Consider the following 18,873-nt stretch of genomic DNA (forward strand, 5'->3'; position numbering starts at 1 on the left):
GTTAGCTACATTATTACTGTCATTCAATCCTAGGTGAGTCTCAATAAAAACACCACACACACTGGCAAGACAGCAAAGAGAAGTGGGCAGGAGGAAGGACCAGAAAAAACATTGATGGTGTGTTGCTTCTTTCAATAAATGCAAACAGTGGGATTCCTCTACTGGGCCAGCATCTTTCCAGCAATGGACTGGACTTATGTGACAGAGCCAAATATCCTCTCAAGTCTAAATTTGCAAAACAATGATGTTCATAAAAACAATGTAATATTAAAAAGTGATGGCAGCTTCATCAGCCTAATACAATTAAATTTTACATATAATGTCAACAATATACACTTCAGTAAAGTGAATATTTTCCCCTCAGAGACTTAGCCACAGTGAAGTCAGGAATTCATTAAACGGCAGAATGGAAAATATCTGGTGATAAAGAGGTTGTAGTAACAACCAGGTCAGTAGTACTACTCCATGTTGCTGGAAGATAAATTATATCTGACATTGACGTACTCCTTCAACAAGATGACTCGCTTCCAGGTTCTGATTAGGAAAAATGAGTTAGTGCACTAATGTCACTGAATCAAGTTGTATATTAAAAATCATAAGACAGAATTACTTGTCTAACTCTATTTTATACTGTGATGAAAAGTGCAGATACCATTTATATATGGAGTCTAAAATATGACGCAAATGAACTTATCTATGAAACAGAAACAGACTCATAGACATAGAGAACAGACTTGTGGTTGCCAAGAGGGAAAGGGAATGGGGGAGGGATGGAGTGGGAGTTTGGGATTAGCACATGCAAACTACTATACGTAGAATGGATAAACAACAGGGTCCTACTGTATGGCACAGGGAACTATATTCAATATCCTGTGATAAACCATAAAGGAAAAGAATATGAAAAAGAATGCATATATATGTATAACTGAATCACTTTGCTGTACAGCAGAAATTAAACACAACATTGTAAATAAACTATCCTTCAAGAAAATAAAATTTAAGGAAAGTTTAGATACTATATAAATTTTTTAATACACAGTTATACTTTAGGGGTGTTAATTGCAGCTTCAAGTGATGTCATTCAGAGCCATAATTTGTTGTATCTTATCATATTGCGACAAATGACCTGCCTAATTTGAAAATTCTAAGTTGTATAGCCTAAGAAAACACAGCAGGTGCTCTCTGATATTGCCTTCCACTGGACCAGCTTCATGTATTGACTACTGCTCTGTGTTCCCTCTGTAAACCACAATGATAAATGCCCAATGGCACTAGCAGGCAATCTCTAGTGCCACACACACTTTCTGGTCCCACCAGTTGGGACTCCATGCTGACAAAGAATCGGCTGTGTCTTCCCAAACCTGCTTATGCCAGTTGACTTGTTATTGTAATTATGAAATTTAATTAAATATTATGAAAGCTGATGGAATATGAGTACAAGAGATAAATCTTGTTTCTATTAAAAACTAAACTGAAGGCTTTGGAAAGACTTCATAAAAGCAATCACTAAAGGAAAGCTGTTGGATTAGATGTGGGCGAGACCTATAAAAAATGAGAAAAAATTCTGAAGCCTCAGACTGTAAGATTCAGATTGCTTTGCTAGCGTCTATATTTTTGCTCTTATGGTTTATACTATTCACACAATGTAGAATTCAAAATAGTAGAATCACTGTCAAAGAAACGCCCTCGGCCTCTCACAAGAGTTTAGCAAATATATAGTTATTATTATATATCTTAATGAAAATAAAGTATTTTGAGTATGTATACTTCTGAAAGATTCCCTGGCTTAATGATTTTTTTCAGTTAACTTGTTCCAATTATGTTAGCTAAGAGGGTATTTTCTATGGCTTAAATTAGAAACTACTTTCAATTAACTGCTCTTAAACTTATGAAGTGCTATGATCTAAGCTGGATTACTCTGGAATAAAGGTGTTCAAATTTTTATTCCTTACTTTTGAAAGACAAAGTACGTTGAACAAAATTTTACCAGGTTTAAAGATAAAAATATACTCCTTCCCTTTAGTCTAATATAATAGAGAGCAAGGCAAGGCAGTCAAGAACATGACTCTGGTCAGCCACTCCAAGGGTGAAATCCTGGCTCCAATATTACTAGCTTCGTGACAGCTTAACAGCTTAAAACCAGCCACTTACACCCCAGTTTTCTCATCTGGAAAATGCCATCGATAACGATACCTATACCCCAGTGGGCATGGAGAGGGTGAAATGAGAAAATGCACGTCATACCAAATGCTAAGTTCCTGGTACACAGTAAGTACTCAAAATGTTCATCATTAATGTGATCATATTGCCTAATAGGAAAAGAGCCAACTACTACATAAATAAAGACTGTAAGTAACATGTTCTTTCTCATGTTGGAGTGTCAGTTCTTTAGCAAGATGGCATCACTTATAGACAGCTCACAAACACCTGTGGAAAACTTCCCCAGGTACAGCAAAACAGGGGTTTTCAGCTAGGGGCAATTTTACTTCCTAAGGACACATGGCAACGACTGGAGACTTTTTTAGGTCATCACAATTGGGGGCACCTATTGGCATCTGGGGTGTAGAGGCCAGGGACGCTGCTAAACATCTTATATCCTACAATGCATATGACACATCCCCCCAAACAAAGAATTATCTGGCCCCAAATGCCAAGATGGCAAGGTCGAGAAACCCTGTAGCCTAACGGACAGAATGAGAAAGAAGTGATTTCTAAAATCTGAACTCCAGAAGGTTATGCTGAGAAAATAAAGATGGCTTACAAATGAATTTGGGATTTTCATTATCATATTGGTTTCAGGACCTATGCCATAGATGTTTAAGAGACATGGATACTGAGCACCAAGACAAGATTCTTTTGGTCAATAAACTCCCGTGAATGGGGTTGACCATGTAATAACCTTACAACAAATTTTATTTTAAAGTGAGCACTGGGCTTCCCTGGTGGTGCAGTGGTTGAGAATCTGCCTGCCAATGCAGGGGACACGGGTTCGAGCCCTGGTCTGGGAAGATCCCACATGCCACGGAGCAACTGGGCCCGTGAGCCACAATTACTGAGCCTGCGCGTCTGGAGCCCGTGCTCTGCAACAAGAGAGGCCGCGATGGTGAGAGGCCCGCGCACCGCGATGAAGAGTGGTCCCCACTGCAACTAGAGAAAGCCCTCGCACAGAAACGAAGACTCAACACAGTCATAAATAAATAAATAAATAAATAAATAAATAAATAAATAAATAAAAGAACGTGAATTTCTTAAAAAAAAAAAAAAAAAAAAGTGAGCACTGTCATAAAGCTAGAGTACCAGAATGAAGTACTAGAAATGAAACTTCATTCCGAAGAATAAATCTCAAAAGGACTTAGGCAGGACTCAAAACCCCCAAACAGTAGGTGGGAAAACAAAAACTGCTCTAGTAGCTTGCATACAGGGGGCCTCTCACTTGGGTTCAATGCAGAAATGACTGAGCTAGCTAGTGGACCACAGGTGTATGTTCTTCCTCGGCAAGCATCCTGTTTCCTAGCTTGGGTGCTCGCGTGACAAACTCATTCTTCAATTAATAATGCTGCTCAAAAACACTACTAGAAAGCTCTTAAGAGTTCATTTAAACTACTTTTCAATGAATCACAGAGTTTTCTTAAAAGCATGAGATAAAACTGTATACAAATACAGTTCACATGCAGTACAATCCAACAATATAGGCATGTATTTTCCCCCACACAAAATGGAAAAGGAAGTCACCAACATGTTAACAGTACTTCTCACTCCAGTGACTTTTATACTCAAATCTAGAAGACCTAGGTTTGATTCCTGGCTCTGATACTTTTGTCAAATAGTTAAAATTAATTCTCACTAAAATTCCTGTGAAATGAACAGGAATGTATTATAATTCCCATTTACTGATGAGAATATTGAGGCAGAAAAGAAATGGTCCCGTACTAACTGTAAAAGTGCTAAATAAATGAAAAACAGCATTAAGATTGCTTTAGTAACCCCTTAAAAAAAAGCTGCATTTATAATATTTTTAACTTTATATGACATTTATCCCTAAAGGCGACACAGCAAGTCTTCTACACAAAGATTACAATTTCATCCATTAAATCAAAGGTTTTAAAAAAAATTAATATTTCATAAGCTAGTCAATACAAGATATTTAATGCATCTAAAAGGAGAAAGTAACTCAAAAATGCAAAAGGAAATACACTGCAGCAAATAACTATTTAACTCTTTCACCATCAGGAGAAGGCATTCATGCAAATCTTACATCACGCTGCTTAAAAAACCTAATAGACAGTACTCTTTTTCAGAAAGTATGGCAAAAGAAAATTAAAATAATAAAAGATTTCTACTCACCCTTCTGATAGAAAAACTTCCTGTAATAGTATGCGCCGAGATCCACATGTTCCACGATGTATCTTTTCACTCGATCCAGGTGCAACACCAAGTTTTCCTTGGGCACTTCAAGTACTGCCACTCCTGCGTTTGTACAATGGGAGCTGAGGGTAGACTCAAAGGAGGCACTTTCACATCCACTAAAGGAACCAGAATTTGATTTGGACAGGCTGATTTTCCTTTCCCCTTCTCCACCGATCTCATTCCGAAAATACGGACAGCTCATTACAAGTTCATTGCTTTTATCGTCTCCCTGGTCCATGCTGAGGCTTCCTTTGGAGTTCAGGTCCTCTGTGCTGCCCATCGGGGAGCTAAAACTGGCCGAGTGGGACAAAGGCCCCGAGACTAAGGATGCCACCGCAGCTGCCGAAGCCCCCGTGGTGGTGTTTCTCCTCTTAATTACACTGTGCCTGTTCATAACCGCCTCGTTCAAGTCAAATAATATACTCTGGACGTCGTAGTGGGCAAAGCACTTTGGGCACGTCCAGGGCCTGACAGAGTCTTCCGATCGATTATCTTCAAGATCCGACGATTTCCCAAGTTCTTCACCTTTGGTATTGCGTAATTTACGAAAAATGGACGAGTCTCCGGTTTCAGACTTGGAACGCCGCTTGAGTGGTTTTTCCCTTTCCTTAAAGAGCCTGAGGTTCTCTCTCTGTGTGATGGGCCCGTCTATGACATCCAAGGAGAAACCTGAGCCTTTGCCCCCACCGGCGATGAGAAAGTCACTGAGCTTGGTCGGAGTGGGACCTCGATCAGACTTGTCGTCTTTGTAGCCCTTTAACAAGTCAAAGAAGCTGTCTCCGGACGTTCCCTGCTTATCGATTGAAGATGTGCTACCGTATTCCCTGTGCAGTGACGGCCCCGTCTTGTAGGTGGGCGAGATACATTCATCAAAGCTATCCACGTCAAGTTCACTTATGGTGATATCGCTGTTGCTGCGCTGCCGTATCCGGCGCAGAGCTTTCCTGGGGGAGCTGGGGTAGGCTTCAGGCATGAGAAATCTGGAGTCCATGCTCTCCGACGGCCTCGTCTTGTTTTTCAGTGTGTTCTGTATGCTTTTTAACATGGCTGAGTCACTGGAATTGAGGCTTACAGAACTTCCCTGACTCACAGGACTGCTTTTGGAGGACATGCTCTCAAGGCAACTTGAGGTTTCTATTTCCTGGCTTGAACGGCTAGGTTCTTTTACATTTTCCTTTCTTGGGGGCCAATCCGCAATCCTTGCCCGAACCCCCATCTTTGGGACCCCAGGGGTCGAGGTTATATGATGAGAACCTTCACTTCGGGGGGGGCCTACAGGAGCCATGACTGATGACCCTAAGCTGCCGTTTTGGGACCTGAAGCGTCGCATGTAGAAGTCGTCCGTGTGGACTTTGGGGGTGCCATCTGTGCCCACAACAGACGCCCTTTCAGTGGCAACCGGCCTTTCTGTCTGAGACCGTTTCAAGCTGGTCATGATGTAAAAGCAATCAGACTTAAATCCCTGCAGAAAGGACCATCATACCTAAGTTTTAAATGTGCACTTCCCTTTTGGAGAATGGCTTCCAGAAAATACATCAGTTGCATGAGATCTTTTTCAATTAAAAGGTTAAACAATGCCTTATTTTCAAACCTCTGAAAATCCAGACCTTCAAAACATTATAATCCACAAGAGTTCCTCTGCTTCACTTTGATAGATGGCTTTCTTTCAGAAAAAAACTGAATGCAACTTGTATCTCTGGGACTCTGTGATTGCCATAATCCCATGCTTTCTCTAAAAGAGAGAAGGACAATTGGAATTAGCATTTGATAAATACATCTAAAAATAAACATGCAATTGCCAAAACCGGACACATGCAAATAAAAGACTCACTAATGGATTGTGGTTGATAAGGATCAACCCATCTTTTTAGTAAAGCAGGCTTGAAAGGAAGGAAGAAAGTGAAAGCATTTAGTAATATCCATCATTTAAATTATATATATTTTAAAAGACTATTAACACTTCAGATTAATTGAACTGTTTCATATCACTACGAAGGGGGGTGAGGGATCTCGTTCCAGGATATCAAGGCTCCTAGCCCAAGTAAAGACGACGTACAGACTCCAATGACCTCTAATAGTGTAGAATATCATGAACCACTGTGCTGACCAGAAGTTCAAGGCATAACCAACAGAGTCTGATAATTAGAGCAACGTACAGTTTTTTTAACAAGACTAAAAATTGAAAAATTATGTCACTGAATATGTCGCAACGCTCACTTTTTAACCTCTTCTGTATTTCAAAATCCAAACTTGTTTTTTTGTTTCCTTACAAAGGCTTAACAGAGTTGGCAAGAGCAAATACAATAGAGAGAAAATAAACAGGGTTTTCCCGGAGCCATTCTACCCATTAGCACGCTTCTATATTTCCCTCTACTTTATTACTTATGCCAAAGAGGAGTATTTCAGAATGCATCCAGCGTTTTCCACCACCTCTTCCCAAGCTCTGAGATCCATCTACCCTTAAAGCTAGAAACATTTCACTCATTAGCAAAATGCCTGCATTTCCTTACACACTGCAACCCACCCCACCCTTTGGCACTAATTTATGAAGACAGCAGAAACCAAATGCTGCTGTGGACAGACCTTTCCATATGCCCCAGGCGACGACAGAGAACTGCTAACATCCTTCCAGGTGACAGGTGAAGAAAGCCAACTTCCTCAGGAGCACGTCAATCAGGAGGAGAGAGGCACAAATTCTGAGCACAAAATCCTGAATGGTTGCGTTCGTCATGAAAATAAAGGCAGAGCACCCTTTTCCAAGGTTCCACAAATTACACAAGAGGCGGCCTTTAAATTCCTGCCAGATGCATGTTTGGAAAGATGCTGCTGAACCAGCACTGCGCTGCCGGGGCCGCATTGTCTACAAATCACGGCTGACACCCAGGCCGACCCGCGCTCGCTGCGCTCCGCTCCCCGGCAACAAGCACTTACTTCCACGGTAATTAAGCATCTCGCTAGTCGGCTTCCTGCCTCCCAGGCAGCCGCTTTAATTTCTCCTGCGCTATGCAGCATCATTTTAGAAGACTCGCTGCTATTTAAAGGCTGGAACATTTAGGGGTGTTTCAAAACGTACGGCCGCCTGCAGAATGCAGGGCCAGCTGAACTCCAGCTGCGCTCGCACGGGCTGCTCAGACCAGCCCGGCACAGTAACGCCAATTGTTTTCCCTCTCGCTCCTCTTCACCATCTTTTGTGAAAGGGATAATGGTTTTGCACAACTACCCATTAAACCTGGCTTTTGAGCTTTCTAGATACTTCTATCGTCAGATTGCTATGATTTGACTTTACATCTGGGAACTGTCCAAGCTCCTCTTGAACTGTCAACCTTCAAGTGGAATAATGTGCTAACTGCCGAATCTGAAGGCAGCCCATGTGGCCACAGCCAAGGTTCAAGAAGTGCTCCTTATAAAATGGAAGGAAACTGGGCAACTGAAGCAAGATGCAAAATAAACACTAGCCCATTTCAAAAAAAAAATTGACAACCCCAAACCACAATTTATGAGCTATTTTGTAACGAACTAGGGAAAAAGAAGCTGTTTATTGCAGTGAAATAGCTTTCAAAGAAAGAATACACTGACATACAAAATAATTCTCAATAGATTCTTATGAAAATCAGATGTTTGCAATGCTTCTCACAAGCTCACAGAAATGCAAATAAATCACCTACCATTCCCAGAACAGACATTCTCTAAAAAGCCAATGCACCAATCCCACCGGGGTAAAAACTCTTTTCTTTCCACATTTCCTTCCCCTTAGAGTAGAGTTCGCTGCAGGACTGCCTTTTTTAGGATATGTGAAGTTATATCCATTGTAGGAGGAAGCTGAGGGCCAGCACCAAAATACAGTAAATAGCACTGACTTGAAAAATCTCCACTCTTGATCGTCACTACTACAGGACACCTTTGCAGAACCATCTCATATGCTTCCCGTGTTTTTTAATGGGTTTAAAAAAATCTTACACAGATGTAACTATGTTCCTTTGTAATTTAAAGGAAATGCCAAGACTCCTATTACATCTTGATTATAATAACAAGTCAATGTTATCTTTTAATTTCAAAATATAGACGGGCACACATAGGGGAGAGAGTACCCACAGTTTAATGACCCGTAAAAACGGAGAAGGTTCCCAGATGGACAACTAAGTTAAACAGCAGATTTTCTTTTCTTGTCATGAGGACCTTTTTTCCTTTTCTCTTCCCCTTCCTCTTTCCCATCCTTATTTATAGCAACAAACCCCTTTAGGCACAATATGAAACATCAGACACAGAGTAGCATCTAAACAAACATATATGCTTTGCATTTATTCAAGTACTAGTTGAAAATAAAGATGCCATCCATGTGTGTAATATGATGACACATCAATAACACCTAAAACCTATTCCTCGGGGTGGATGGAAAGAGCAAACATATACTGACAGTTATCAGCAATTCTCCTAATTATCAGCAAACCTGCCTAAGCATCATTAAATATGGTAAAAAACAACAGACTAGAAGAGCAATACTAATTTACAGCATGTCACCTCCATCTGTTGAAAGAGTAAACTATTTAAGAAATATCCTTGTCATATGTTTAATTTTACAGCTCTGGGTACTATTTGAGTCCATGGTAGATCCATTTACCTAGGATACCAGTACCAGTCTAGTTCTGTGAGGTCCTGGAAACTATCAGAAAAGGAGAAGATGCGTTCAACGTCTAGTAGATGAAAGTCTTTCCATCACTCAAGGTCCATCACCAGGTAACCTATCAGCTTTTTCTGATAACACCATTTTTCCAGAAGAAGTACCTCCCCCTCTCCTCTCAATCACCCTGAGCCTTGCTGCATTCTCTTCTGAACACAGACCACACACTTGGTGCTAGGGATATTTGGGGAAACAGTCCCTCCCTCCAAGGGAAGCTACAGGTGTAAAAACAGTCCCTGTCATCCTGGCTCACTGAGACATTTACATTCTTGACCTCTCCCCCTCCTTCCTGAAACTGTGTCTTCTCTAGGCCTCCATGATGAACACGTTCTCCTTAATTTCTGGTGCCTCTTTCTTTTGGCTCATTCCTCAGGATCGCTGGTGGGCTCCATTCAAAAGCTAGTGATTCCAGGGTGGTATGCTTGGCTTACTTCTCTTACCAGTCTTCAGAGTTTTGGAAGGGGCTGTAAAGGGTATCAGCATTAGGATCCATGTGAGCACTGAGTGCATTAGGATGAGATCGCAGGCCTGGCTACACTGGAGTAAAAGTATTACTCTGGAAAGCAGGGTGTTGACTTCATTGGATCAGCTGCCTGTGCAACTGAATGAAGCAGGATAATGAAATTACTTTGGGAGATATCTGCATGGTAGCCACTACTGTCTGGTGATGTCATAGGTACCCACAGCTTTAAATATTATCTCTATGCAGTTACCTCCAAATTTCTTCTCATGACCCTCTCCCCTAAACTCCAGATAAAATATATGCACGTGCTCATTTGATATCTTCCCTTTTTATCTATTTTCAACAATGAATTAACTAACAAGCAGAAAAAATGGGAAAATAAAATTTTTCCAAGAAATAAATGGGTGATAAGGAAGTGAGAACAATAAATAATTGAAGGAACCAAACGAAAGGAACAACATGGGAAACTTTCTTTGTGCCAAGGGCATAAAGAATAGTTTAAAGGTTACACAAGAAGATGTGGGAAGGAAAGAAAAAACCAACAACAACTTACAGTTCCTGCCCTGAAATAATCTGCAATACGATGTTACATTCACTAAAAAGATGTAGCATTCCTCATCAATTACTTCCATATTCCAAAATGGGATGTTGTTAGATTCCTTAACTGGTACAGCCTCAAATACAGGGCCAACTCTCAATGCTTACAGGCAATAGAAGGAATTTTGATGATGAATAACTATACAAATACCCCGAGATTCCACAGATATACAACATCAGTATTTATGAAAATGTCAATGTAAATAGTTTATGAAGTTGTATACACAGACTTAAAATACCCATAAATACTCTTGCTTTGGATTGTAACAGGAAACTTTATTTCAAAACAGAAATATCACACCACAGTGCTTGAACATTAGATTAGCTAAGATAACCAAATAAGGCCAACAATTCTCTTTACATCCCTTCTTGGCTTTCCTGAATTTCACTCACATTACATAAAAGTAACATCTCAGATAGAAGGGACATCTCACTCTTTCAAGTTAGCCTTGAAACACATACAAACGACTCCGTGCAATGTCCTGGATAATTTAAGCTTTATGAATCAGCACATAACTTTTTAGACTGGACTTCCCCCTTCTTTCATTTCCGTTCTATCCCTTCAACAAAAAGTAGGAAGGACTGGGAAGAGAGGAGTTGATAAATCTAGTTCCTGCTCTCCAAATGTTCACTATCTAAAAAAGCACTGATGGAGACAAAGTAGATTCAGATAACTTGCCCTGGAATTACCAAAGTGAAAAAAGAAGTTATGGATACAAAACATACATAACAGGATAAAGTTACATTTGAGTTTAGAGGTAAGAAAGCAATTTAAAATGTGCTTGTTTGGAGACTTCCCTGTTGGTCCAGCAGTAAAGAATCCGCCTTCCAACACAGGGGATGCGGGTTCGATCCCTGGTGGGAGGACTAACATCCAACGTGCCGCGGGGCAACTAAGCCCACTCGCCACCAACTACTGAGCTCGCGCACCCCAATGAGAGAGCCCACGCACTCTGGAGCCTGTGCGCCACAGCCAGAGAGAGAAAACCTGCACACTACAACTACAGAGAAGCCCAAGCGCCACAAGTAGAGAAACCCGGGCGCCGCAACAAAGAGAACGCACACCATAACGAAAAGATCCTGCCTGCCTCAGCGAAGATCCCATGCGCCGCAACTAAGACCCGACGCAGCCACAAAAAAATGAGGATAAATATTTTTTAAAAAGTGCTTGTTTGGACAGAGTGAGGACCAAAAGAGACAATAACGTTTGCCTCCCACCCACCCTCCAAACTAAAAAAGTTCAACGAAGAAAGTTCCATTTCAAAGGCCTAGTAAGGCTTGAAGATACTTTGCATAGTTGCGGGTGAAGGAAACAACATGAAAATTTGGCAGTGAGCTTGATGGCAGAAGAGAGGTGATAAAATTAAAAACGTATGGAGCAAGATACAGGATAGAATTACTGATGGGTAGGGAAACAATTCCACAGCTGGCAAAGTAAAGGAGAAAAGAATAAATTCGAACACTTATATTTAAATATGACAAAATTTACGCAGTAAGCAATTAATATAATGTCAAAGAGCTAGGTGTGAGGAGCTTGAAGTAGGGAAGTAAAAGGTAAAAAGTAGGGTAAAAGGTAATAAGTAGAAGGTAACAGTGAACCAGGATTATTAGGGGAAAAATAGTGTTTTCGGTGCAGCAAATGAACACTTTCAAGGAAGAGAAATCAGAGCTCACCAACTCATCAGGGGCATGGAGTTTCCATGGCCGGCACCCAGGATATCAAGAGAGCAGACTAAATCCACGAAGGAGTGAGTGTTTTGAAAATACTAATTTGTACATTAATATTCATTTAAAATCCATTAAAAAGTTATTCATCAATCCTGCAAACTGTGATCTAGTACTGATCACCCTATTACCAAATAGGATCTGGGGAAAGGCATGTGAGAAATGGATGTCAGGGGAGACAACCAATAAATGTCTACTATGCAGGGGGAAAGGCTTATCAACTTTCCCTGAATTGTGCTTCAAATCCAAGTTATTAATTCATAAGAAAGGGTTCCATGAGTAAATAAGGCAGGGACACACTATCACCTCTGTTACGACATGATAATACATGTTAGTATATTAAGGCTCTATGAAATCTACAGTTAAAAAAAAAACAAGAAAAACAAAAACCCAACACTTACTACTAAACTAAGATATTTCTTAACTGATTTGACCATGGACTAACTTTAAAAAAAAACAAAAACATTTTTATACTGTGCATCCTATTGAATGTAACTGGGCACAAACAGGCCCAGTTTCAGAAGAATTCAGGATACAAACAAAATGGTATACACACTATAAATTTAGCTATGCTTTTTAAAGTTATATAAAGATATATAAACAAGCCAAAGGAAGCTCACCAAAGGATTTATAATGCTTGTTGTTACACAGTTAGATTATGAATAATTTTTTTTCTTTCTTTTTGGTATTGGTCTATATTATTTATTTTCTAAAATAAGCACTATAACTTTTATAATCAGAAGAAAAAACGTAGGAGAAAAAAAAGAAACATCATTCTGTTACCAAAAAAATAAAATAAGGGCTTCCTGGTGGCACAGTGGTTGAGAATCTGCCTGCCAATGCAGGGGACACGGGTTCGAGGCCTGGTCTGGGAAGATCCCACATGCCACGGAGCAACTAGGCCCGTGAGCCACAATTACTGAGCCTGTGCGTCTGGAGCCTGTGCTCCACAACAAAGAGAGGCCACGATAGTGAGAGGCCCGCGCATCGCGATGAAGAGTGGCCCCCGTTTGCCGCAACTAGAGAAAGCCCTAGCACAGAAACAAAGACCCAACATAGCAATCAATCAATAAATCTTTAAAAAAAATAAAATAAAATAAAATATGATCTGGGTATGTAGTATGATTTTGAATACTAATTATTAAAGACTGCACCATATTAAACCTCCAACCATTCAAATCACCAAACAAGTCAAAATTCAACAGCTATCAGGTCCTTCCAATAAGATGATCTTATGCTAAATCCCCTGAGTAAAATGGAATCAAAGAGGGCTATATAAAGTATAGATTACTAAAGATTGTAAGATTAGCAGTATTTACAGGATTTGAATAATTACTCCATACAGATGATGAACACAATTGCTTATATTTCCTCATTTCTTCGTATTTAATATTGCTTTTTTTATATTTAATATTGACATACCCTAGAGTCTCCATTTCACCCTTTCACAAGGTTGCAGTGACGTGGGCAGTCAGGTGAGGCCGCCTAAACGAAGCACAGACCGAGTCATCATCACTCGTTGCCCTTTCCTGGAACACATCTACTTTCCGATGTACACGTACTTCTCACCTTTTGTCCTCACAACCCTCCTTCTGCGGAGACTCGAGCTAAATTGGAAGAAGGTCACCATTTGGACTGCAGACCAACACTCTGGAGAGCATTATAACAGTGCTATGAGGTATCGATGGCTCAAGGAACTGAAACTGTACATTTAACCCGGAAAGGAAGAATCTAGTAGTACTGACTTTCTCTGAGGGCAGGGAGGAAAGAGATGGTCTGAACTGTATTAAGTCAGATTTAAACTATACAAGCCATGAAAAATTGCCTTTGATCCACACGGGATGAACCACAGCTGAGAATCTGCATCACTAAGGACAGCTTTTCAGGCTGCCAGCGTGGGCTATTCGAGCACTGTTCAATGCTTTGCACTGAGCTAGTCACTATCAGAGGGGGAGGCAAAGAAGGAACATTTCCACTCTCAAGTTCCTAAAATCTAACCGGAAGAGGAAAAGAGGAGTGTAGGAAACCAGAGGGTTCAGTAAGACAGAACAACTGGCTTTGTCAAAGACATCATGGTTTTCTCATTTGAGTATTTATATTCCAAAAACAATTTAAGAAAGGGCACTTTGAGGCATATTTAACTTTGGCTTAGGAAAAGAGTAGAAAGCCACATCCGTAAGAACAACAGGTGAACAGAAAGTTCCTTCTACACGACACTCTAATATCCTAAACATTATTAATCACGATTGATATCAACAGTAACCATATTTCATATAGCAGCTTTTAAAATACCACCCAAGAACCAAGAGCTTAAAAGGAAAAAATTAAAACATAAAATCATTCCACATTGCCTTAGTGTTCCCTTAAATACAGACCGCAGATGGGTTATTTGTCTGTTTCACTGTACTCTTATTTCTGAGGATAAACTCTCTCCCCACAGAGCTCGGAGAACGTGGGACTCTGCCATGTTTTCTGCTCTCTGACCCTTGTGCATCCTCTCAGCCCTCACGAGCACCCTGGGAGGTGAGTATCTTCCCTTTGGAGAGGTAAGCACACTGTGCCTGACAAAGCGCTCACTGCGTGGAGGGCTCTCAATAAATACTGGGATAGCAGTTAGAGGATTTATGGCAGAAAAACTATTTTGAAAATACATTATAAAAGAAAAAAGGCCTCCATTTGTAGCCTGAGTATCACTTCTGAAGCCCAATCCAGACATGAATCTCTACACCCAGTGGGGAAAATATATTGATAATTAACTTCCTTAAAATGCTGCAGTGGTGCCACTCTTTCTCTTGACTATCGCAAAACCAGCAAATGACCCCCCTTGTTTACCCGTGAAAAAGCCACACACTGACTTTTCCCATTTCGCCTGAACATGCTGAAAGGCCAGACAGACCCTTTAACTCCCCGTTCTTTGTCTCACGAATGATTAACTGAGATTAGAAGCTTGTCCCCCTAAAAAAAAAAAAAAAAAAAAAAATGCTGCAGTGGTCACGTCACTTGTCTTTCGTGAAACTTCAGAGGCCCCTCAATTGCAACCCCATTATTGTGTGACTCAGGCCTGGAGCTCAGAATTAAGTGGCACCCACCCCCAAAAGCCTTCCTTCTTCCTGTAACAGCAGGGAATAGTCTGCCCTCCACAAACCAGCACCTTTTCCTAAGGCTCCACAATGACTGAACCGGAATCGAGGGTGTCCCTCTTGATCTTACATTCAGAGTTTTAAAACTGTGAGTTATTAGAATGAATACCTTGTCCGATCCCTTCATTTTCCACATGGGGTGTCTCAGGGCCACCGTAAGTCCACCAAGGTTAAACAGCTGGGGCCGAGCCCACATGTGAAGCCAGACTTCCTCATTCCCTGACTTCTACCCTGTCCGCTTCACCAGGCTGTCCTTCAAGAACATGCTTTTTCAACAATCTGCTGCCACCAGCTGTAACTACAGTCTGAGCATCCATCTGTACCACCTACTGTGCACTAACTACCTCGTTTACTCCCCACATCAATCTGCATGCAGGTATCATCCACCGCAGTTCGTACTAAGACCCTGCCACTCAGAAAAGACTGGGTCACTGCTGGGTCTGATCCCTAAGCCATGTTCCTGGCACTGGAGGACCCACCCTCCATAAGATGCCTCTCCTTCTCCTGCTTTCTGAAATTAACTCTACACATGGTTGGGCCTTCCCTCCTCAATTACATTTTAGGTACTGGAGGACACAGATCCATCCAATCCTCACCCTCAAAGCACCTAAGCTCAGTATCCTTGAAATGGAATCCTTTGCAACAAAAGCCATGCGGTCCCAGCTAAGATGAACTAGAAATTAATTGATACATTAATAGAATTTATATTGTAATCTAAAAAGTAATTATGGTTATCTCATAAAAACTGTGTTGAGGGAGACCTATCAAAAAAAAGTCGCCTTCACTGAAATTTAATACAGATTTCAGCTTCATTGTTCTCTCTTAAGGAGTCTTCACAACAGTCGTGAATGAAAAATAAGAGCGGTTTGACCTTCCTCTCTTCAATCCACTCAATAACAAAGTACATGAAAAACAGCCATAATAATGAGAAAATCTCTTAAAAGAGCAACAAGAAGTGAATCAGAACTGGATAAGGCACCATCACATGAGATAACTAATGCACAATAGAATCTGCTGTTAAGAATCCTAGCAAAGTAAGTAAACACATTCACAGGAAAAGGGAAGGAGGGGTGGTTAGTACAGCACAGGTGGCAGAGACAACAGAAAACAGAAATTAAAGATCACTGCCATCAAATTAATAATGGTCAAAATAATTTTTATCTTCTATCCTCAAATAATTTTTCTCCCATACAAAAGTCTCCACTTTGCTGCCCCCTTTTTCAGTTGTTTTAAAAAAATGAATACGCTTTGTTAAAAAAAAAAAAAACTGAAATAGTGCTAAAAAAGTGAAAAATACATCTTTCCTTCAAGATATCCCAATCCCAGCCCCAATGGTAGCCCCCCCACTGGTTCATCAATTCTTCCAGACTCTGTGCCGGGGTCGGGAGTACAAACACAATAAGATAGGCACTGAATAAGAAGGAGGGAGGGAAAGGATGCAGCGCAGGGAACAGCTCACATCCGAAGAGACTTGACTCCAGTGCTTACAGAACCAGAAAAAAAAGAAAAGAAAGGTGGAGGGTGGGTGATGAAGCAAGAAACAATCTACTTATGTTCAGGGGAGGCAGGGGACCTCCCTTGACAACCTGACATAAAGCACTTGATGAAACACTTGACAACGGACACATTTTGAATCTTTTATATACTTATCCTGGTTCTGAAAACAGGAGCCCTATACAAATGTTTCTGGCAACTTGTCAACAAAAATTACGAAAAAAGCAAAGAAAGAACTTTAAGTCAATGCACACCACAACCCTCCAAGGTTTTTTTTTTTTTACTATGTAAATTTTTTACTAATTATATAAAAATTTTAGTATTTTTTACTAATTATGTACATATACAGATATACATAAACATTATAACCTTCAAATGAAGTTATTTTTATCTATGCCTCCAAACTTAAAAACCTCTGATTTCTAAATGAGATCTTACAAATCTATTAACTTTATCACTTCAATGTTCATTTACAAACTAGGGGAAAAAAAGTTAAGTCAAATGCAGACTGACCAAGTGTTCCAAGATAAAACCTTGTGGCAGGAAGTCTTCTTTTGTTTCTTGGTCACCCTTTTCATTTTTGTGGCAAAGTGAAATAAATCCCCTAACTGGACATAGTAAGTTCGATCTTAAAATGCAGTCCTGTTTGCATTATCACTCGCTTTAAAATGTGATCACTTTGCCTATGCAGGCGTTTCTATAAAGTGCACGCAGGCAAGCACAACACTTACACTCTCTTGCTCGAAACCTCACAATAACTTCCCTCTGCTCTCAAGGCAAAAGAATTTCCCAAATGCATGATGCATCTCCCTGGTTAACAGCACAGCCTCTCTGCACTCTCGGAACCTGCAGCTCTAGTAAAAGGGAAAGGGGAACCAGGTGCAAGTACTTGAATGCACCTTGAACGCACTCTGGAGCCTTCAGGAGAAACCAGGTGGCAACTTCTACTGAAACATAACCTCACCCAATTCTCTTCCCTCCTTCTCTGTGCTTAGTCCCACCCATCCCTCTTCCTCCTGCTGAACTCTTTCTTTTCCTTCAAGACTGCATTTGGGTATTGTCTCTTCCAGGAAGTTGTCCACACTCCCGCCCCATCCCCTGACACGTTACCTTTTTTACAGCATCCCTTGAGAGGACTGCAGGTAATTTATGGTGAATAAAAAACAAGAGAGGGATTCTCCACTTTAAAGAAATTGATTTCACTTTGCATTATTACCTTCTAACACCAGCTCTGCTGGGAATAAAAAGCGAGGGACTGTCAGTTTGAAGTTTTCTGACAAAATAACTGATTTTGAAAATTTTTTGATGAAACTTTCGTTAAAATAGGTTTAAAAGAAAGGATATGTTGGAGTAAAAAAAATCTTTCAACAGAGCACAAATGCAAAAAAAAGCCTAACTAGTGTTACAACAATCATGGGTATAATAAGCAACAAAAGACATACAAATCAAAACAACACTTTATCATTTTATACCTATTAGGAAAAATTCTAGGGATGTCAGTCCTCCCACTGTTAATGGTGCTACAGTTAAAACAGACATCCTTGTGTTGGTAGAAGCAATAGAAACTGGTAGAACCGTTTCAGGAAAAAAAAAAAAAAAGGTGGGTAAACCAGAAAATATTCATACTGCTGGGCTCCATATTCTCTCTTTCAACATCTGCAAATGGATGGCTGTCCAGCAGCAGAAGGGATTTTCCTCTTCTGAGCCCCAGGACGACTCCTCACACTTACACCAGCCCTCTCTAATCACTGTTCCTTCAGCAAGCCCCATGAATATCCCACTCCTGTGAGCTACGGGCATCCACTCTTTCTCTTACAGTCCCTAACACTCCCCCCACATTCTTAGTCCCCAAAAGGCAATCATAAAGAACATCTTGATTTTTTAAAGTTTCCTGATACACCACCCACTAAGCCACAAGTGTTTCAAGGCCAGGAACTGCACCTTATTTAACTTTATGATCCTTAGCCTTTAATAGAGAATGTCAACTACATCTGAACAGGAAAACAAGTGGTACAACAAACATTGAGAAGTGATTTTTACCATCTGTAAGAAGGAAAACCTGTGGTACAAAGATACTCACTACTCTGCTATTTACTTAGCTTTTCACTTATGTTTTTTTTTTTTTTACCAAAGTAATGCATACACTCGTTAAAGCAAATAGTACTTCAGGCATTTAAGGAAAAAACAAAACCAAACAGTAGTGCTTTATTTCATCTTCTCCATTCCCAGGAGCAATCACTTTCAATTCATAGCACTGTTTCCTCCAGTATTTCCATGTTCCTAAATAACATGATTATGTGCTATTTCTTGATTTATCAATCTTAGATATTCTCTGTTGAAGTTCTGTTTTGGAAGATGAGAAGTAAGCA

General features: G+C 40.4%; 1 protein-coding gene across 10 annotated transcripts in view; it reads right to left on the bottom strand.

The window, feature by feature from the left end:
• The window catches only part of SIPA1L1 (signal induced proliferation associated 1 like 1), a 502,626-nt gene that overhangs the window by 130,552 nt on the left and 353,201 nt on the right, over positions 1-18,873 (bottom strand). For 9 of the 10 annotated variants that reach the window (XM_068543380.1, XM_068543408.1, XM_068543417.1 and 6 more), the window contains one exon: positions 4,345-6,139. In XM_068543380.1, the coding sequence (XP_068399481.1) occupies positions 4,345-5,842 (1,498 nt within the window). In that variant the 5' untranslated portion in view covers positions 5,843-6,139. Of the gene's footprint in view, positions 1-4,344; positions 6,140-6,990; positions 7,014-18,873 lie in introns of those variants that run through there. The other variant, XM_068543423.1, reaches the window with a different exon arrangement.

Source organism: Eschrichtius robustus, chromosome 1, assembly GCF_028021215.1.
Source record: "Eschrichtius robustus isolate mEscRob2 chromosome 1, mEscRob2.pri, whole genome shotgun sequence".
Classification (NCBI taxonomy): domain Eukaryota; kingdom Metazoa; phylum Chordata; class Mammalia; order Artiodactyla; family Eschrichtiidae; genus Eschrichtius; species Eschrichtius robustus.